The following is a 22351-nucleotide window of genomic DNA, read 5'->3' on the forward strand; positions in this document are numbered from 1 at the left end:
GTAACAGCTTGCATGTGAAAAGCATGCAATCCTTTATACCTACTAAAAAAAAACATGCTGAGCTAAAAAATAATGAGGCAATATAGTTGTAGATTTTTGTGTTTACCACTAGGGCATTAAGCATGTTCTGGGCAAAGCAGAAAATTGAAAATCCAGCGGGGTGAATCGCCTGTAATAGAAACCACCTCATTTTCTATTTTGATATTAATGGAAAGGAACTCTGGCCAGTTCTGTCGGAGTTGTGCATAATATTCTGCCGGAATTTCGAGCCTGCCGTTCGCCCCGGTCATGCTTAATCTCCAAGCATTAATTACGAAAATCGCGACCCTACTCCCACCATCCATCCCGATAAAGCAGTTGTCTCCACAGGTCTTGGTGAGTAACATATATCAATGCTGCTGAGAACTTTTATTTCTTTTTCACTTCGGCATACACAATGCTTTCTGCAGCAGTGGCCAAGGCAGCTTCTTTCTGGTTCAGAGCTTCCATATTCAAAGTAGCATAGGTGAGTTCCTGGTGGTCGCTCTCTGGTACATCAACAGACGCTCCCTGTGAAGAATAACATGAAAAAATGGCAGAAGTAGATAATGTACAGATAATGTGTTTCTTTCCTCCTCTCCAACTCTCGTCGCCTCTCCATATCAATCTTTTTCTCTCTGTCTCACTTCCTCTGCCTCGCTCTCTCTCTCTCTCTCTCTCAGCTATCTTACTCTCCATCTGGCTCTCTGCCTTTGACTGTCTATCATTCTCTGTGTCGCTGTGTCTCACTGCAGTTTCTCTCTCTCTTTCTCTCACTCTCTGTTTCTGTGTCTGTCTCTCTTGGAGTCTGTCTGTCTGTCCCTTTTGTTTCTCACACCTCTGACTCTCGTTCGTTCGTCTGTCTGTTCATTCTGTCTGTCTGTTCATATTGTCTGGTCAGTCTGTCTGTCTGTCTGTTCGTTCTGTCTGTCTGTCTGTCTGTTTATCTGTCTGTCTGTCTGTGTGTCTGTCTTTCTGTCTGTCTGTGTTTCTGTCTGTCTATCATTCTGTCTGTCTGTCGTTCTGTCTGTCTGTCGTTCTGTCTGTCTGTCGTTCTCTGTCTCTCGTTCTCTTTCTGTCGTTCTCTGTCGTTCTGTCTGTCATTCATTCTGCCTGTCGTTCTGCCTGTCGTTCTGCCTCTCTGTCTACCTATATATATTTCTATCTATATATCTATCTGTCTGTCTGTCTGTCTATCTATCTATAAATGTATCGATCTCTATCTCTGTGTCCATCTGTTCTTCTCTCGGTCTTGTCTTTCTCTCTCCTTCTCTCTCACTCACTCTCTATCTCGTTCTTTCACTCTCGCACTCTCCCTCGCTCACTATTCTGTAAGTTTCCGACTCTCTCTACAGGAGCCAGCTTATCGGTGTTTGCAAAGCAAGAGGCGTAATGATTGGTATTTGAGAAAAATTGAACTTACGTTTTTGTCAGGATCTAAAGGAAGATTCGCAGTCTCATCTGAAAAGAAGGACATTTATTTTGTGAAGTCTCTGCCTGTTTTTCCAGTGAGTTTCAAAGGGCTAGAATGCCAACTGGCTGCTCGGGCAGACAACTGCCGTTGCCATGCTTTATAGCAAATGCCTAGTTACTAAATTCCTTTAAAATCAGTTGATGGGCAGTTCATCCCCGCACTGAAAATCTTCCCCGATATTAAAAAATGTCCTCACTAATCACTCATTACCACAAATTTAGCGCAAAATTAAAATCATGTTTAGATATTTGTCTTTACCTAATGGGTAATAACAATCACAAGGCCACATTTCAGAAAGCAAAATATCACAACAAGTATAACATGGCACTTCATTTCAAAGGAAGGGAAATCTGGCGGGTTAGGTTACAAGCAGGGATCAGTGTTGGGGCCTCAGCTATTTACAATCTATATTAATGGGCGAGATGAAGGGACCAAGAGAAAACAGGGAGGGGGAGAAGTATGTTTCTGGAGGTACTCACAACTATGAAATTAATTAATTCAGATGAAGTCCGTGGTCAGGGACAGGATGGTGTGACTATAAGTGAGGCAGGTACGGGGATCCAGGAGGTAGTGTTGAAGGAGCCGCAGCCCTTGCTCTTGTCAAACAGGTTCGAGGTACTTATTCCCTGTGAGGGATGAAACGGGGACTGCAGGGAGGATGAGCAACCTGGCCACAGCACCGTGGAACAGGGGGCCATTCAAGTGAGGGGAGTAAAAAGAAATGTTGTAGTGGTAGGGGATAGTATCATTAGGGGGATAGATAGGGTTCTCTGCAGTCGAGGGCGGGAGTCCCGAAGGCTGTGTTGCCTGCCCGGTGCCAGGGTTAAGGACATCTCTTCTGGGCTGGAAAGAAACTTGGAGTGGGAGGGGGAGGATCCAGTTGTCGTGGTCCATGTTGGTACAAACGACGTAGATAGGCAAGGAAGAAGGTTCTGTTAAAGGAGTATGAGCAGCTAGGGGTCAAATTAAAAAACAGGACCTCAAGGGTAATAATCTCTGTATTATTAACTGAGCCACGAGCGAATTTGGCTAGGATAAATAAAATTAGAGAGTTAAATGTGTGGCTCAACGACTGGTGTGGGAAAAATGGGTTTTGCTTCTTGGGACACTGGCACCAGTACTCGGACAGGAGGGAGCTGTTCCATTGGGACGGACTTCACTTGGCCAGTGCTGGGACTAGAATCCTGGCGAAACATATAACTAGAGCTGTAGAGAGGGCTTTAAACTAATTAGTGGGGGGAAGATTTCTAGAGAGCAAATAATAAAAATGACAACGGAGAAGGCTATAGACTTAGGTAGCAGTGGGGGAATTAAAAACCAGAGCGTGTCAGAAAGGGACAGAAGGTATGGAGTAAAAGATACAGTAGTAAAAGGGGAAAAAGCAGGAACTAAGTGTCACAAAACGTATTTGAAATTTCTTTATCTGAATGCACGTAGCATTTGTAACAAAATGGACGAGTTAATGGCACAAATAACTACATATGGGTATGATCTGATGGCCATTACAGAAACATGGCTGCAGGGTGACCATGACTGGGAATTAAACATACCAGGCTATTTAACAATCAGAAAGGACAGGCAAAAAGGAAGGGGAGGTGGGGTGGCTATGTTAATTAAGGATGGAATCACTGTAATACAGAGAAATGATATTTGGTCAAAGGATCAGGATAGTGCAACAGTTTGGGTGGAGATAAGGAATAATAAGGGGAAAAAACACTAGTGGGCTTGTCTATAGGCCTCCGAACAGTTGCAACTCTGTTGGACAGAGTATCAATCAGGAAATAGTTGAGGCTTATAATAAGGGAACAGATATAATTATGGGGGATTTTAACTATCATATTAACTGGACAAATCAAATTGGGCAGGACAGCCTTGAGGATGAGTTCATTGGGTGTATTAGGGATGGGTTTCTTGAGCAGTGTGTAACTGAACCGACCAGGGCGCAAGCAACCTTAGATTTGGTCCTGTGTAATGAGACAGGATTAATTAAAAATGTCCTAGTAAAGGATCCTCCATATTAAATTAGAGGGTGAGAAGGTTGGATCTCAAACAAGCATGCTGAGCTTGAATAAAGGAGACTATGCAGGTATGAGAGCGGAATTGATTAGAGTGGACTGCGAAAATAGATTAAAGGGTAAGACGGTACTTGATCAGTGGTGTACATTTAAGGAGTTATTTTAAAACTTCCAAAAAATATATATTCCACTGAGGAAAAAAGGGCGTAAAAGAAAAGATAGCCATCCCTGGCAAAGTAAGGTAATTAAGGATAGTATCCGACTAAAAATAAGGGCATATAAGTTAGCCAAATCTAGTGGGAGGATAGAAGATTGGGAAGTCTTTAAAAGACAACAAAAAATAACTCAAAGATTGATTAAGAAACGAAAGATAGATTATGAATGTAAATTAGCAAAAAATATAAAAACAGACAGCAAAAGTTTCTATAGTTATATAAAAAGTAAAAGGGTGGCTAAAGTAAATGTTGGACCCTGAGAGGATGAGACTGGGAAATTAATGGTGGGAAACATGGAGATGGCAAAAACACTGAACAAATATTTTGTATCAGTCTTTAAGGTCGAGGACACTAAGAATATCCCAACACTGGACAAACAGGGGGCTCTAGTGGGGGAGGAGCTAAATATGATTAAAATCACTAAGGAAGTGGTGCTCGGTAAAATAATGGGACTCAAGGCGGATAAATCCCCTGGACCTGATGGCTTACATTCTAGGGTCTTGAGGGAAGTGGCGGTAGGGATTGTGGATGCATTGGTAATAATTTTCCAAAACTCCCTGGACTCAGCAAAGGTCCTGGCAGATTGGAAAACTGCTAATGTAACACCCTTATTTAAAAAGGGTAGTAGGCAGAAGGCTGGAAACTATAGACCTGTTAGCCTAACATCTATGGTTGGTAAAATTTTAGAGTCCATTATTAAGGAGACAGTAATGAGATATTTGGATGAACATAATTTAATCGGACAAAGTCTGCATGTTTTTATGAAGGGGAAGTCATGTCTGACAAATTTGCTTGAGTTCTTTGAGGAAGTAACATACAGGGTGGATAAAGGGGAACCAGTGGACGTATTGTATTTAGACTTCCAAAAGGCATTTGACAAGGTGCCATACAAAAGATTATTGCTCAAGATTAAAAATCACGGGATTGGGGGTAATATTCTGGCATGGGTGGGGAATTGGCTATTTAACAGAAAGCAGAGAGTTGGGATAAATGATTCATTCTCAGACTGGCAATCAGTAACTAGTGGTGTTCTGCAGGGGTCCGTGCTGGGTCCCCAACACTTTACAATCTATATTAATGATTTGGAGGAGGGGGCCGAGTGTAACATATTAAAGTTTGCAGATGATACAAAGATGGGAGGGAAAGTAGTGAGTGAGGAGGAAATAAAAAACCTGCAAGGGGACATAGACAGGCTAAGTAAGTGGGCAGAGATTTGGCAGTTGGAATACAATACTGGAAAGTGTGAGGTTATGCACTTTGGCAGGACAAGTCATAGAGCAAGTTATTATCTTAATGGCAAGAAACTGGAAAGTACTGTAGTACAAAGGGATCTGGGAGTCCTGGTGCACGAAACTCAAAAAGTTAGTATGCAGGTGCAGCAACTGATCAAGAAGGCCAATGGAATGTTGGCTTTTATTGCTAGGGGGATAGAATATAAAAACAGGGAGGTATTGCTGCAGTTGTACAAGGTATTGGTGAGACCGCACCTGGAATACTGCATACAGTTTTGGTGTCCTTACTTAAGAAAAGACACACTTGCTCTCGAGTCAGTACAAAGAAGGCTCACTCGGTTAATCCCGGGGATGAGGGGGTGGACATATGAGGAGATGTTGAATAGATTTGGACTCTACTCATTGGAGTTCAGAAGAATGAGAGGAGATCTAATTGAAACATATAAGATTGTGAAGGGGCTTGATCGGGTGCATGCGGTGAGGAGGTTCCCAAAGATGGGTGAAACTAGAACTAGGGGCATAATCTTAGAATAAGGGGCTGCTCTTTCAAAACCATGATGAGGAGACACTTCTTCACTCAGAGGGTAGTAGGTCTATGGAATTTGCTGCCCGAGAAAGCTGTGGAAGCTACATCATTAAATAAATTTAAAACAGAAATAGACAGTTTCCTAGAAGTAAAGTGAACTAGGGGTTACGGGGAGCGGGCAGGAAATTGGACATGAGTCTAGGTTCGGAACGGTCATGGCCCTGTGGGTAGCGAAGCGGGCCCAGGGGCCGTGTAGCCTGGTCCTGCTCCTACTTCTTGTGTTCTAATTCTGTGTTAGATTTCTGGAGATGGTTCTATTCACAGGGATTAGTGGAGACATCGAACAGGCTGCCAGCTAGGTGTCCTTCAAGAGTAAATTGGGCCTGTTCCTGGCTGGGGTGGAGATCAACTTTTACAGAAGGTAAGTACTGTAGGAAATACAGGGACAGATTGATCTCCTGGACGAGTTTTGATCGCCTAGATGGGTCGGAGAGGAATTTCCCAGATTTTTTTCCCCAAATTGGCCATTGGGTTTTTTATCTGGTTCTTCGCCTCTCCCGGGAGCTCACATGGGTTCGGGTGCGATTGCGAGTGATAGTAGATTTGAGGTTAGGATCAGATCAGCCATGATCTTATTCAATGATGGAGCAGGCTCGAGGGGCCGATTGGCCTACTCCTGCTCCTATTTCTTATGTTCTTATGTTCTTAAATGTATCCAAAATTGATCACAATACAATGCAAGGTGGGACAGTAAACTGTGAGGAGAACTAAAAGGGTCTGCAGAGGGATACAGATAGATTAAGTCAGTGGGCATTAAGGTGGTAGACCAACTATAATGTAGGGAAATGTGAGGTTATTTACATTGGTAGAAAGAATAGAAAAACAGAATATTTTATTAACGATGAGAAACTTTCAAATGTTGGTGTTCAGAAAGATTTGGGTGTCCACCTGCAAGGAACACAGAGAACTAGCATAAAGGTACAGCAAGCAATATGTAATGGAAAAGGCATGTCGGCCTTTATTGCAAGGTGGGTTGGAGTATAAGAGTAAGGACGCCTTGCTACAATTGTACAGAGCCTTGGTGAGACCACACCTGGAGTAATGTGCACAGTTTTGGTCTCCTTATCTGAGGAAGGATATACTTGCCTTGGAGGCGGTGCAACGAAGGTTCATTAGATTGATTACTGGGATGAGAGGGCTGTCCTATGATGAAGGATTGTTTAGAATGGGCCTATATTTCTGGAGTTTAGAAGAATGAGAGGTGATCTCATTGAAACATACAAGATTCTGAAGGGGATTGACAGGGTAGCTGCTGAGAGGATGTTTTGCCTGGCTGGAGTGTCTGGAACTAGGGGGCATAGTGTCAGGCTAAGGGGTCGGCCATTTAAGACAAAATACGGAGGAAATCTTCACTCTGAATGTTTTGAATCTATGAATTCTCTACCCCAGAGGGCTGTGGATGCTCAGTCGTAGAGTATAATCAAGGCTGAAATAGATACATTTTTGGAATCTAGGACAATCAAGGGATATGGAGATCTGGCGGGAAAGTGGAGTTGAGGTCGATGATCAGCCATGATCTCATGGACAGGCGGAGAAGGCACGAGGGGCCGAATTGCCTAAACCCGCTCCTGTTTATTATGTTATTGTGTTCTTATGTAGGCATGCGTCCCTTCCATGGAGCTAGTACCATTTCCACCCCGTTCAGATGGTGCCGGGTAGCCAGGCTCCAAAGAGCTAAATTTGACTCCACGACATTATTAATTGTTTCACATATTTGGGGGACAAATTTGTGCATGGGTGTGATGCAATAAAGGCATTATCGCTCCTGTCATCTGTAATCCGCTCAAGTCGTCATTCAGTTCCATTAACTTGAATAGATTGGAATATCAGACGTGTCGTACAACTGTTCACATTCAAAGGCATTACCATCGCTGAATCCCCCACTATCAACATCCTGGGGGTCACCATTAACCGAAAACTTAACTGGACCAGCCACATAAATACTGTGGCAACAAGAGCAGGTCAGAGGCTAGATATTCTGCGGCGAGTGTCTCAACTCCTGGCTCCCCAAAGCCTTTCCACCATCGACAAGGCACAAGTCAGGAGTGAGATGGAATTCTCTCCACTTGCCTGGATGAGTGCAGCTCCAACAACACTCAAGGAGCTCGACACCATCCAAGACAAAGCAGACCCTTTGATTGGCACCCCATCCACCACCTTAAACATTCACTCCCTCCACCACCGGTGTACCATGGCTGCAGTGTGCACCGTCTCCAAGATGCACTGCAGCAACTCGCCAAGGCTTCTTCGGCAGCACCTCCCAAACACGCGACCTCTTCCACCTCGAAGGACAAGGGCAGCAGGCGCACGGGAACACCACCACTTCCAAATTCCCCTCCAAGTCACACACCATCCTGACTTAGAAGTATATCGCCGATCATTCAACGTCACTGGGTCAAAATCCTGGAACTCCCTCCCTAACAGCTCTGTGGGAGCACCTTCACCACACGGACTGCAGCGGTTCAAGAATGCGGCTCAGCCCCACCTTCTCAAGGGCAACTCGGGATGGGCAATAAATGCTGGCATTGCCAGCGATGCCCTGATCCCATAAACTAATTTTTAAAAATGTAAATCCGCCTGTTTGTTTCCAGGCCCGTGTCAAATTTCACCTGCATTGTATCTAATTCAATCGTATGCAGGGTATTATTTTGCATTTTTCGTTCCATATTAGTTACACCAGTGCATTAATAACTAAAAGCCGATCCAGCTACAAATATTACAAATTAAGCCATTAAGATATCTGTCGCTGTTAGCGTCGCATAGAATCATATTGACCTGGATCTTACGGTCGGCAGCGTAACTACTCCGAACGCAATGCGCACTTAGCTCAATGTACCAAGCACTTCCTCCGAGCTTTACATGGACATTAGAAAAATTGCCTGAGCAAAATCTGAAAATGCTTCCCTTTCCGGCCGCATATAGCTTTTAGAAATTCTTGGAATTGACAGGCGGTATGTGTCATGCCCTGCGCCTGTTTGCATAAGCTGTTAAAATTGTAATGTTGCTGAGCAATTAGCCCTAATTTTTGGCCAGCAATTAAAATATCCCCATCGGTGCAAATCATCTGTCAAGTTGGAACGGAACAGAGAGCAATTTCGGGATGTTGTGCACGTGCATTCGCATGTGGAAATTCCGAACGTGCTGCACATTTCCATGGCAAATACTGGCCCATTATATTTAACCTTATTCATTAAAGCAACACCGCACTTACACGTGTTATCAGCATCTTCGTGACTCGTAACTCCATCTGCAGAGGCTGCCCTTCTGTAACATACACAAACATGTTATATTATCCTAAATATAGCCCCAAATTAATGTTTAGTCTCTGCACCATTACCTAAGATGCAATGAACTTGAGTGATTAAAGTATAATTGCATAATTTGCATAAAACTATGAGTATCAAAATAAAGTGTGTCTCATGGTATTCTCACCTCTCAATATTTTGCCTTCTTAATTGTCCTGCAAGGTAACAATGGGAACATATAAATCACTATGTTAAATTTCGCAATAAAGTGACCCAAACTATCAACATTTCCACTGTTCAATATTAATACAAGTGAAGTAGATTAAATTGTTTAATATGCACCCTTCCCAGAAGAAATCAAGGAATGGAGACGTGCATACGCACAAAAGGTGCAAGAAAATATGGAATGAGAAAGAAAAAAACAGTTTCCTCTACTTGGTTACCTCAGCAACAACGCGAACTGCTTGCTGTTTTCGGTCTAGAAATTCGTCTCTTCCTACCCCAAAATATTGACAGCAAAGTCGGAAGCTATTACCACCTTAAATAGTATTGGGCCTAAATTTGCGGTTGGAAGTGTACCTCCGGAGTACGCCTCCGACCCGAAAAATAAATTCAAAAGTACCTGCCGGCTCTCAGGAATGATATACTTGCCTTGGAGGTGGTGGATCGAAGGTTCACTAGATTGATTCCTGGGATGAGAGGTCTGTCCTATGGTGAGAGATTGTGTAGAATGGGCCTGTACTCTCTGGAGTTTAGAAGAATGAGAGGTGATCTCATTGAAACATTCAAGATACTGAGGGGGATTGACAGGGTAGATTCTGAGAGGTTGTTTCCCCTGGCTGGGGAGTCTAGAGCTAGGGGTCATAGTCTCAGGATAACGGGTTGGCCATTTAAGACTGAGATGAGGAGGAATTTCTTCACTCAGAGGGCGGTGAATCTTTGGAATTCTCTGCCCCAGAGGGCTGTGAAGGCTGAGTCTTTGAGTATATTCAAGGCTGAGATCGATAGATTTTTGGACTCTCGTGGAAACAAGGGATATGGAGATTGGGCGGGAAAGTGGAGTAGAAGTCGATGATCAGCCATGATCTTATTGAATGGCGGAGAAGGCTCTAGGGGCCGTATGGCTTATTCATGCTCTTACTTATTATGTTCTTCTGTCACGGGCATCAGAGCCGTTGCGTCCTCGGGCCGCATAAAGGCCCACGGATCCCAGGTAGGCAGGTGGTTAGGAAGCGTTCCTCGATTCCCATGAGCCAGATCAGCACCCCATAATAGACTGATGAACAAGGTCAGGGAATGCGGGGTCAGGGGACAAGTAGCAGAATGGATTGCTGGCTCTCTTCAGGACAGAAAGCAGTGAGTAGGAGTAACGTGTAGCTACTCAGAATGGCAGGTGTGTCTAGAACGAGGGGTCACAGTCTCAGGGTATGTGGTAGGACATTTAAGACTGAGATGAGGAAAAATTTCTTCACTCAGAGGGTGGTGAACCTGTGGAATTCTCTACCACAGAAGGCTGTGGAGGACAAGTCACTGAATCTATTTAAGAAGGAGATAGATCGATTTCTAGAAACAAAAGGCATCAAGGGGTATGGGGAGAGAATGGGAATATGGTATTGAGATAGAGGATTAGCTATGATCATATTGAATGGCGGAGCAGGCCCGAAAGTCTGAATGGCCTACTCCATGTTACTATGTTTCTATAGTGGCTGTGGGATCTTTTCCATCCACCTGAGTGGGCAGACGGGGCCTCGGTTTAATGTCTCATCTGAAAGACGGCACCTCCGACAGTGCAGCACTCCCTCAGTACTACAGTGAGGACTGTCAGCCTAGATTTTTGTGCTCAATTATCTGGAGTGGGACTTGAACCCACAACCTACGGACTCAGGCGAACTGGACCACAGATGACACTATCAAGGGTAAAGAGTAGCTATTCACAGTGGCAGAAGGTGGGTAGTGGTGTTCCACAAGGATCAGTGCTGGGACCACTGCTGTTCACAATTTACATTAACGATTAAGACTTTGGAATCAAAAACACTATTTCTAAGTTTGTGGATGACACCAAATTGGGGGGGATAGTCAATACTGAGGAGGACTGCAACAAATTACAGGAGAACGTCAGTAAATTCGGAGAATGGGCATATAATTGGCACATGAAGTTCAACACGGAAAAATATGATGTACTACACTTTGAGAGGGAGAGTGGGGAGGTCACTGGTCACTTGGAGGATTCGAGTCTCGGTCGTGTAGAGGATTAAAGGGTCTCGGAGTACAAATTCACAAATCTGTAAAAGTTGCGACACAGGTTAGCAAGGCTATAAAAAAGCAAACCAGGCACTATGGTTTATTTCTAGAGGGATAGAATTGAAAAGTAGGGAAGTTATGCTAAACCTGTATCGAACCTTGGTTAGACCGCACTTGGAGTATTGCGTACAGTTCTGGTAGCCATATTATAAAAAGGATATAGAGGCACTGGAGAGGGTGCAGAGAAGATTTACAAGGATGATACCAGAAATGTGAGGGCATACATATCAGGAAAGGATGAACAGTCTGGGTCTCTTTTCTCTTGAAAAAAGAAGGCTGAGGGGTGACCTAATAGAGGTCTTTAAAATTATGAAAGGTTTCGATAGAGTGGATATAGAGAAAATGATTCCACTTGTGGGGAAGAACATAACTCGAGGCCATCAATATAAGATAGTCACCAAGAAATCAAACAGGGAAGTCAGGAGAAACTTCTTTACCAAAAGAGTGGTGAGAATGACGAACTCGCTACCACAGGGAGTGGTTGAAGCGAATAGTATAGATGTATTTCAGGGAGGCTGGACAAGCATATGAGGGAGAAGGGAATAGAGGGTTACGCTGATAGAGTTAGATGAGGAAAGACGGGAGGAGTCTCGAGTGGAGCATAAACACTCGCATGGGCTGAATGGCCTGTTACTTTGCCGTATATCCTATGTAATCCTACGTAAACACATTAGAAGGGAGAATCCACATAAGCAAATGAAAAATCCCCAAATAAATAATAATTTACAAAATTCTAATAAAATTAAATATTCTCATGTACAAAATTAATTAAAAGCTCCAAATTAAGCATTTAAAATAAAAATTGAATTGTCTGAAAAATAATTTTAATTCAGGACAAAATTTAGATGAGTTAATTTTAAAGGTTTTTTATATTTTTATCATTTAGAAAATGTAATTTAACATCTATTTTAATCCTTACTCTGGTAAAAGCAGGGCCAGTGCCTGCTTTTACCAGGCGTCAGTGTTTTCCTGGGCACTCACTGAAGTAGATGAGTCATCTCAGGAGTAGTGACCAACAAATGACACGGTTTCAGGTCCAAATAGAAAGAGAAAAGGTTTATGCAAAGATGAGTGAGCGGATTGAGGCAAGGTGGAAAGACAAAGCTTGACAGACAGGACTGTAGATCAGCAATGGGATTTTGTTTTAAATTGCAAGGGTATGTAATAAATATCTACCATTTGGTAAAAAAGAGAGCAATTCTGGACCCCATATGCGCACAGCTTCTTTTTAATCCCGAGATAGTCAAATCCAAAACTGCTCCAGCAATAGAGTTTTTTTTATAGCGCATGCGATGATCACCTCGACAGGTCACAAATTCCGGTTTATCGTGCATGCGCAGCGTTATGCCGAAACCTGGAACTTGCGGGGCTATTCTGAGGGCTTCCTATGGTGTGTACGCTGTGCATACGCCGTCATCGGCCCCGCAATGTCCGGGCCAATATATTCTGGAGATCCGACTAGACAGAGAAGCCTTTCCAAAGCAAGCAGACAGAACTCTTCAACATTTGCCTTACCGTCACCTTTCACAATCTTAATGCTGGACTGAGGACTGCAGGCTGTTTGCAAGGCCTGACCAGCTTTTCAACGGTCTTAGTTCATGTGAAAATTCGTACTTTTTCCCCCCCATGAACACTCACTTCTCTTCGCGATCACGAACCAGGTCAGCACCACAACCAGTAAAACGATGAGCCCAGCAGCACATCCCAGGCCAATGTTCAGCAATAAACTGTTATCTGCACCTATACAGTGATAGAAAGATGGAAGATTGCTAAGGTTTCATCAGCACACAAGAACTGTCAGCACTTACGCCCAGCAGAATATCCGGTGCATAAAATGGCACGAGATGCTAATCTCTGCTTGACTGATGGCTTTGCATCAGTGACACATTCTACCCCACGCCTGAAATTAAATTAATTTGACGTGAGTATGATTATATTGGGGTGAAATTGAACATGGGCAGAAAATTCAAAGAAAACGTCAGTGTCGCACTGTTATCTTGTTTTACGCCCCGTTTGATTTCCAGTTACATTGCGCTCGAAATTCCACTCGGGCGGTGGCGCAGGATTGGCGATATCAGATCGGCTATCCATTATATGAAGCTCATGATATTCAATTCCATTGCAGACCGATACAGCCAATATGGCGCCCGTTCTGCGCCAATGCCCGAGCCAAATTTCTAAGCCCCATATCCTCACATCTCTCTGTATAGAGGGACTTTTCCTGCTGTCTCCCCTCTAATATTGTATTTACTACACTTCCTTATAGGCCCCTAACTATTGACACTAGTTTGCTTCTATCATGATTTTAAATTATCATAGAAGCCAACTTCCGTGCTTTCATAATTTAAAAAACATATATGGCCCAGAAATTCGGGTCCCCACAGATGAGTACGCTCGGGGTACTCACCCGTAGGCCCAATGGAAGTGCCGATTTCGTTCATGCACTGCGCATGCACAAGAAACCGGAACTTCCGTTCCCTTAAAGGAAAGGGTTCAGAGGTGGAACGCGTGCGCCGGAGAGGCAGCGCGTGCGCATCGAACTTACATTTTTTTTTGCAGGTTTCTCCGGGAGGGTAAGTGTCCAGAAGTTAAACTTTTAAAAACAGGCGCAAGGCCTGCTTTTAACAAGGTAAGTGGTGAATTAATTACAATTAAAACATTTTTTCCACAGGTTTATTATTTTTAAATACTGTAAAGAAAGATAAGTTTATTTATAGCCCCATTAGAAAATGTAATTCATTTTTTCAAAAATTTAAATTATTGTTTAAAATAGTTATTTTATGCAATTTATAGTTATTTTAAAAGTGTGATTTAAAAACAAAATATTTGAAGTTTTAGTGATGTTTTGGGGCTTATAGTATTTATAGGTTTGACAGCTCTTCCTTTCAAACTTATGAATGAAGCATTCCCTGCTACCATTGGCTCTCCATGGCCCACATGATCCCAGGGGACGCATCGAACAAACTGCGCCCCTGGGATACGCGAGCACTGCGTGCCGGCAGTTGGAGGAGGCCCAGGATCGGAATCCCACGCGGGCCCACAGCTCAACGGCCGGCGCACCAGGTAAGTGCAGGTCGGGGGCTTGCACCCGCGGGAAGCCCCCGACCTGAATTTCAGGGCCATTTTAATTGTCATTTTTATAATGGCCCATATTTTCCAATCACAGCATCCCTGGGATCTCGTGGGCCTTGGGGAGCCAATCGCAGGAGGGAATCTCCCTTCATGCAATTCACAGGAAGACCTGTCAAATATATGAATGGAGATCAATGAAAAAACATAGCAAAACTTTAAATAATGTTATTTTAAAAAACACATTTTTAAAATGACTTGAAATTACAATAAATTAAGCATTTTAAACAAAATAATAATTTTTTGAAAGAACTAATTCAAGTTTTTTACAGGGCTACATATAAACTAACATTTTTTTAAAAAGTATTTTAAAATGATAAATCAGTGAAATGTTTTTTTCTTTTTTGAACTCTTATCCTGGTATAAGCAGGTCTTACTCCTGCGGGTACACAGCGCATACCCACCCGTAGGAATCAGAATATCTGGTCCAATAAAACTAGCCTGTATATTTGAAGGATTTTTTCATATCTCTATCTCATCATACCAGGCAGCATCACAGTGAATTTGCGTTGCGCCATCTTTAACGTGTCAATTTCATTCAATGTGTGATCTCCTTACTTGGATGGATCACAGATAGTCCGAGTTGGCCTTCCACGCCCATCAGACCATGCAGAAAATGGAGGAGTGCCCAAGTTAAAAATCAGAAGATATCGATGGGCGAGATATTCGACTGCTGATTAAGACGGGCGGCATATCCGATACCGACGCTTTCGTACCTCTGCCCTGGGAATTTTCTCAGCCGCAGACTGGTTCATGTATTATTAATCTTTTGCACAGTTCTCTTGGTGGAGACAGACACAAGAACTGTGGTGCACCCTATCAGGCAGCACTGAATGTATGCAGAGACCATTCCCTGGTATGTTTGCTGCTGATGCACAGCGCTCAAAGCGAATGGAAATCAAATTCAGGAGCTTTCTGGCGTTTCAACGCTTATGAAGAAACAGCGTTAAATAACGCTTCCAGCTCTTAATTCGTGACCATTATTTCTGGATAACAGGCGGAGGGGTTCAGCCTCTGCAGGCTATGCAGAACTAATGGGAACTTTAAGCCAGCAGATAACAGAACGATCCCCAGTTAACAGCTGCAGCGAAATATGTATGTCTCAGTTCGATTTTAAAGGGAATTGGTCATCTATATTTACAATATATGAGCGAACGAGACAGACATTGAGATACAAGAACACACAACCTCATTTTGAAATGTGTTGGTCCCTACCTGTCTCCATAATCGGGACATCTTTACTGAATGGCGAATTTATCGAACGTCCTGCAACATCTGTTTGATATCGACAACTGTAATTTCCCACAAAGCCTTTGCTTCGGGTATTTATGTTGAAGGTCACATTCCGCTCATCGCCAGTCACAGTGCGAGCCTGTACATGGTTTATTTTCTGATCTTTGTACAATAGAAATGTACCCCCTCTTGAGCGAATGTCGCCTTTGCAGGAAATGCCAACATTTTCCCCATTTGAAACTGCACCGGAATGTGGGTCCATGTAGAAAGTCGGCTCCGGGAGTTCATCTGTATCAAAAATACCGCATGAAATTGTGTGTCAAAAGTCTACTCAATAACATATCAGGACACTTTTGTGAAAATGGAACAAAATCTGTCGCCTTCATTCCAATGCATACTTCGCTTTTTATTATTATTTCAAGGAAAGGACAGATGGGACACAGGGTGAACCAGAATGTGCTGATTTTTTCTATTATGCAAGTTATTTAATTCAGTCTTTATTTTTCTGCTTTCAATAATCACCTTTGGTTAGCCGCTTCCTGAACATCTCCATTCAATCTACAAAACCCGACCTTCTTTTGGCTCAACGCTTTAAATGACCTCCCATTCCCAGGCCGACGTTCCATTTATCTGATTCTGTTGGAACTCGGATTAATCGGCTTCTGAAAGGTTTTCATGTATAGTTCATTCAGTACACAGCAAATAAATGCTGTTGGCATCATTGGAGAGAGAATGAGAGAGAGAGCGAGAGAGTGATTTCACTTAGCAACAGCCAGTGTTCAAGATTGATGTTTATTGTATTGCCTTAATATAAACATCCCATCAACTAACCTTTTCGGGTCCCCACGGGTAAGTATGCGCTGGATACTCATGCGTAGGCCCAACGGAAGTGCCGGTTTCGTGCATGCACCGGAAACTGGAACTTCCATTCCCTTGAAGGAAGGAGTTCGGAGGTCAAACGCATGCGCCAGAGAGGCAGCGTGTATGCATGGAAATTCTGTTTTTTTCCAGGTTGCTCAGGAGTGTAAGTCTCCAGCAGCTATGCTTATAACAAGCAGACATAAGGCCTGGTTTTAACAAAGAAAGTGGTGAATTATGTAAAATTAAAACATTTTTTCCACAGGTTTATTATTTTTAAATACTTTAAAGAAAGGTAAGTTTAATTTTAGCCCCGTTAAAAATTGTAATTAATTTTTTTTTAATTAAAATTATTGTTTAAAATAGTTAATTTATGTAATTTATAGTTATTTAAAAATGTGATTTTAAAAAATGTATTTGAAGTTTTAGTTAGGTTTTGGGGCTGATCTCTTTTCATAGATTTGACAGGTCTTCCTGTCAAATTGATGAATAGAGATTCCCTGCTACGATTGGCTCTCCATGGCCCACGTGATCCCAGGATACGCTTTGAACTAACTGCACCCCTGGGATATGCAAGGACTGCACGCCGGCAGCTGGAGGAGGCCCAGGATCGGGATCCCACGCGGGCCCACAGCACAATGGCAGGCATGCTAGGTGAGTGCAGGTCGGGGGCTTGCACCCGCGGGAAGCCTCTGACCCGAATTTCTGGCCCAATTGCAAACTAAGCAATGGGATGTTAATCTACGAGAAGTGTAAACTTGTGTGCATACAAGGCGTCTGAATTACAGTGCAAAGACCAGTAACTACTGAATATTGATGTATGAGAAATGTCAACATGTGTGGGTATGAATCTGCTGATGGAATGTGCATTGACTGGACAATACAGAATGTTGATGTACGAGCAACAAGATCTGAAAAGCACTGCCTGAAAGGGTGGTGGAGGCAGACCCAATCATGGCTTTCAAAATGGAATTGGATAAGTACCTGAAGGGAAAAAAATGGCAGGGCTATGGAGAAATTGCGGGAGGAGCGGGAATAGCTGAAATGCTCTTGAAGAGAGCTGGCATGGGCTCGACAAGCCGAATGACCTCCTTCTGTGCTGTAACCAATCTAAGGTTCTATTGTGAAATAATATAACCTTGTAGAACAGTTATATAAAATTAATGTTAATAGTGTATGTACTAAACCTGTTAATAGAAAAAAAAATCGTGTGTGAATCTTAAGTTGAGTTATTGTCACCGGATAACCCTTTGCTGTGCTGGTAACCATTAAGAAATCCGCTCACACCATGTAAAGAGGTTGGGTTTGAAAACTAACATCCAAGGTCCAATATAACTGCAGCGCAAGTGTCCTTCTGTTCCACTGGATCGTTTGATTGCTGAGTAAGCACAAATTGTTCTAATCCCATTGGGAGAATAGGTTTTGTTAACATACCTCGAATAATTATCTGAATAGTGTTGCTCGGTCTTGAAGATCTCCATTGTTCATTCTCTGAGTGTAGACATACACATGAGTAACGATTTTGATAGCCATGATCTGCGATGAATTCACAAGCGGTATAACATTGTCCTTCAGGAGCTTCCAGTTCCGTGAATAAACCTTGCCTTCGGTAATAACGGTTCATTGTGAGGGGACACTGACAGCGAAAAGTCATAGTTACTGTCTCTCCATCTAAAATGACTTCATATGGTGGATTCACAGTGAAGATTGGCTTCGATAAATCATCTGAGGAAAGCACAGTCAAAAGAGTTTAAGCACCGAAAAGCTTCAATCAATTAACATCAATATCACTGCAATAACCTAAGTTCAACCTGCCCTTTACCAATGTATGCCCCCGCACTGAAATGGTAAATGTGTCAGGAGATAGCGAGCTCTCCGCTTTGTAGATCATTGGAATTAATGTGCAATTTTTAAATTGCTGTAACAGTGACATGATGTTTCAAACAACACAACAGGAAAGTGCAACAGCAGTCATATTAGAAACGGGTAAATTAGGTGGATTAGCGCCTCCCGTTAGCGCCCACAGGGGCATACCAGATTGTTTTAACTGCACCCCGCTCCCTGGTGGTCTAGCAGGGCCCCGATATATGCGGCGCTAGATTCCACCCTATTAATCAGGGGAGGAACCCTGCAATGAGGCAGCGGTATGCTCCAACGCACGTGATGCTGTTGCACATAGCCACCCGATCATCCGTTATGGCAGCCCAAGAAGGAGGTGGGGCTCTTCCAGTCGCTCTCCACATTCTGCTTGGGACACTACTAATGAATTTCCGGCGGAGTGGCGCTAACATTTACGGGGCGCAAAAATTAGCGCCGGCGACTTTGGCATCCCGAAAGGGTCGCCAACCAATTGATCCACCCAAATACTGAATATCAGGCGCTGTGTATTACGGGCGGCTGATCCGATGCTGCCCGTTTTGCGCCCCGCCCGAGATGAATGTTGAGCCCTATCTAATAATAGTGATGGACAGTATTAATAAATACAATTTTACAAAACGCGTACAAGCCGTGATCGCCATTCAAATAAGTGCAATTTTTTTTTTTGAATATCAGAATTTAAGAAACAATTGCGGGATGTTGCACAACACTTCCTGCATTAGATCAGTGCGCCCTGGAGTTAAACGAAATTCCAACTATGAAGTATTAATTTCGGCTAACTGATGACTATATTAATGAATTGACTATTCATTTTAATGTCGCATACATACATTTTATTTTCTGTACGAACAACGCCTGGAAATGAACTGAAAGAAAAAAAATGAATCAATGAAAAGTTTTTGCCTATCAATAACCGGTTGACTTGTCGCATTAACCAACTGCTCCCAGAGCTCGCATGTTATCACTTCCGAAATTGCCATCAGATTTTCTTTCCCAGAATTAGGTGTACCTTTGTAATTCAGTACAGGTATGGCACAAAATTCAAATTGAATCAAAATTATCAGACAACAACAAGCATAATTATACTACTACATAATTAAACAGATCGTATACACCGAGAAAAACATTTTGAAATGCCACTTTGTGTTTCGTAGTTGATATAAATGTTAATACATTTTGTTCTAGACTGTTGCAAAAAGAGATAGTTGCAAAGAAAGAAAGAGAAAGTAAGAAATAGAGAATGAGCACAAGAAAGAAACAAACAAAGGAAGAGAGAAAAATAAATTAAAAAGCAATAAATAACGAAAGAGATAGAAACAAAGAAAGAATGAATGAAAGAATGAAAGAATGAAAGAAAGAATGAAAGTCAGGTAGATAAAGAGATTGATGCATACATCGAGATAGTCATATAGACAGAAAGAAAGAACCAAAGAAAGAAAGAGCAAATAAGAAAGAAAGAAGGAAATAAAGGAGAAAAAAGAAAGAAAAAAGGAGATGGTAAGAAGGAAGGAAAGAAAGAAAAAAGAAAAAAGAAAGAAGAAGGAAAGAATGAAAAAAGATAGAAAGAAAAAAGAAAGAAAGAAACAAGGAAAGAGGGAATGATCGACAGAAGAAAAAGAGGGAAAGAAGGAAAGAAAAACTAAGAAGAAGAAAGAAAGAAAGAAAGAAAAACATTGTCAGGTAGATAAAGAGATTGATGGATACATCGAGGTAATCAAGTGAACAGAAAGAAAGAAAGAAAGATAGTCAGGGGGATAAAGAGATTGACGGATACATCGAGATAATCACGTAAACAGAAAGAATGAAATAGAGAATGAGCAAAGGAAAAAGAAAGAAAGAAAGAAACAGAGAAAGAGCGAAAGAACAACAGAAAGAAAGACGGAAAGAAGGAAAGAAAGAAAAAGAAAGAATCAGAAGGAAGGAAAGAAGGAGGGAGTTAAAGATCATAAGAAACATAAGAACATAAGTACCAGGAGCAGGAATCGGCCAATCGGCCCTTCGAGCCGGCTCCGCCATTCAATAAGATCATGGCTGATCCAATCTTGCCCTCAACTCCACTTTCCCGCTCTCTCCCCATACCCCTTGGCTCCCCTGTAGTTCAAATGTCTGTCAATCTCCGCCTTGAATATATTCAATGACTCCGCCTCCACAGCTCTCTGGGGTAGAGAATTCTAAAGATTCACGACCCTCTGAGAGAAGAAATTCCTCCTCATTTCCGTCTAAAATGGGCGACCCCTTATTCTGAAACTATGCCCCCTAGTTCTAGATACCCCCATTAGGGGAAACATCCTCTCAGCATCCAACATGGCAATCCCACTCAGAATCTTATATGTTTCAATAAGATCACCTCTCATTCTTCTAAACTCCAATGGGTATAGGCCCAACCTCCTCAAACATTTGTCAAGAGAGAATGAAAGAAAGAAAGAAAGAAAGAAAGAGAGAGAGAGAGAGAGAGAGTTAAAGTTTTAGGTGTATAAATGTAATGAGAAGTAGCAGATATTAGAGATGAAGAGCATTTATAATAAATATCCGCCCCCCTTGGGAGTCTAACTACCTTCCGTCTGCCACATTGCCGATCCAGGACAAGCCTCTGCACTTTGAACAGGGCAAGCCTCCGAACCACATGAGTCCCTGGGATACATGGTCCTCCTCGCATTTTGTAGTGGAGAGAACGAGGATCGCAATCCTCGGCACCTACAGAGCCAACAGGTTAATGCGTAGATTTTTCCTGATCGGAGACATCCGCACGCACAAAGCCACCGATCGGAAATACAGGGCCAATGTGTCTTTGACGTATGTCTATAGCAGCCTCACATACCTTCTGCTTTCTTCCTTTAATAAGCTTTTAGATTGTACGATAAGATTGTCCAGATCATGAGAAACATCTGTGCGATTTATATTATAAGCTACTAGAGCACATCATCCAGTTTGTATCCTGTGAATTGCTACTTCATGTATTTAAAATGTCAAAGAAATGTCGAATATGATCAAATATGCACTTTAGAGAAAAAACAGCTGTGTGCTGAACCCTGTGTCGGCAGTTCCTCATTTCAAGCAATAAAGATCTTCGAGTAGTTAATGTTACCAGACAGTACACCCATGGCCACTGATCACAAGAGCAACTGCGAGAGTAAGCATGTTCTAATTAGATTCGTGCACACTGTTCGGATCTTCCAAAATACCGAGATATTGTGTTTTGTTAATTGCCTTTGTTATTGATTTGGAGATAATGGATATGACAGGAACGTTGCTGTAGTAACCGAGATTTCAACACAGACTGAAGTCACTTATTAGGGCACTGGGTTAACATTAGTCAAGTTGTCATGAAAAGGAATGGATAACTTCTCTTATTCTTTATGTTGGATTGTAGTAGGGATTTGGGAGGGTAGACTATCCAAAAGTGGAGAGAGGGAAGGAGGCAGAACAACAGGAGGGCACGGTCATGGAGGGATAGCAAGAAAAGTAAAAGGGGAGAGAAAGTGGAAAAAGAAATGAACGGCTCGGGTCCAGACTGCCAGTCAAATAGCTCACGGGAATAGACACAGGGGAACAACCTGTGGAATAGTGCAAAAGGTGATAGATGCACACATCGATATAGACACAGAGCAATAAATAAACAGAGAGAAAGGGAGAGAGAAAGAGAGAGTGAAAGAGAGAGAGAAAGAGAGAAAGAAAGAGAAAGAAAGATTGAAAGTTTGAAAGAAAGAAAGATTGAAAGAAAGATTGAAAGAAAGATTGAAAGAAAGAAAGAAAGATTGAAGGAAAGATTGAAAGAAAGTTTGAAAGATTGAAAGAAAGATTGAAAGAAAGATTGAAAGAAAGAAAGAAAGATTGAAAGAAAGATTGAAAGAAAGATTGAAAGAAAGATTGAAAGAAAGACAGAAATATTGAAAGAAAGATTGAAAGAAAGATTGAAAGAAAGAAAGATTGAAAGAAAGAAAGATTGAAAGAAAGATTGAAAAAAAGAAAGATTGAAAGAAAGAAAGATTGAAAGAAAGATTGAAAGAAAGATTGAAAGAAAGATAGATTGAAAGAAAGATTGAAAGAAAGATTGAAAGAAAAATAGATTGAAAGAAAGATTGAAAGAAAGATTGAAAGAAAGAAAGATTGAAAGAAAGAAAGATTGAAAGAAAGAAAGATTGAAAGAAAGATTGAAAGAAAGTTTGA

The 22351-nt window shown here is 42.1% G+C and overlaps 1 protein-coding gene across 1 annotated transcript; it reads right to left on the reverse strand.

Moving 5' to 3' along the window:
* Nucleotides 1–382: 382 nt before the first annotated feature.
* Nucleotides 383–20754, reverse strand: LOC147085073 (uncharacterized). Its single transcript, XM_085979420.1, has 9 exons — nt 20739–20754; nt 19015–19050; nt 17741–18031; nt 15431–15736; nt 12725–12826; nt 8973–9000; nt 8752–8804; nt 1442–1479; nt 383–549 (listed from the first exon to the last, which is right to left on the reverse strand). Exons 1-9 carry the CDS (start codon nt 20752–20754, stop codon nt 409–411), a joined length of 1011 nt encoding a protein of 336 aa, XP_085835546.1. The 3' UTR covers nt 383–408.
* Nucleotides 20755–22351: the final 1597 nt, after the last annotated feature.

Source organism: Somniosus microcephalus, unplaced genomic scaffold, assembly GCF_052327205.1.
Source record: "Somniosus microcephalus isolate GS21.2 unplaced genomic scaffold, FLI_Smic_1.0 unresolved_chr9, whole genome shotgun sequence".
Classification (NCBI taxonomy): domain Eukaryota; kingdom Metazoa; phylum Chordata; class Chondrichthyes; order Squaliformes; family Somniosidae; genus Somniosus; species Somniosus microcephalus.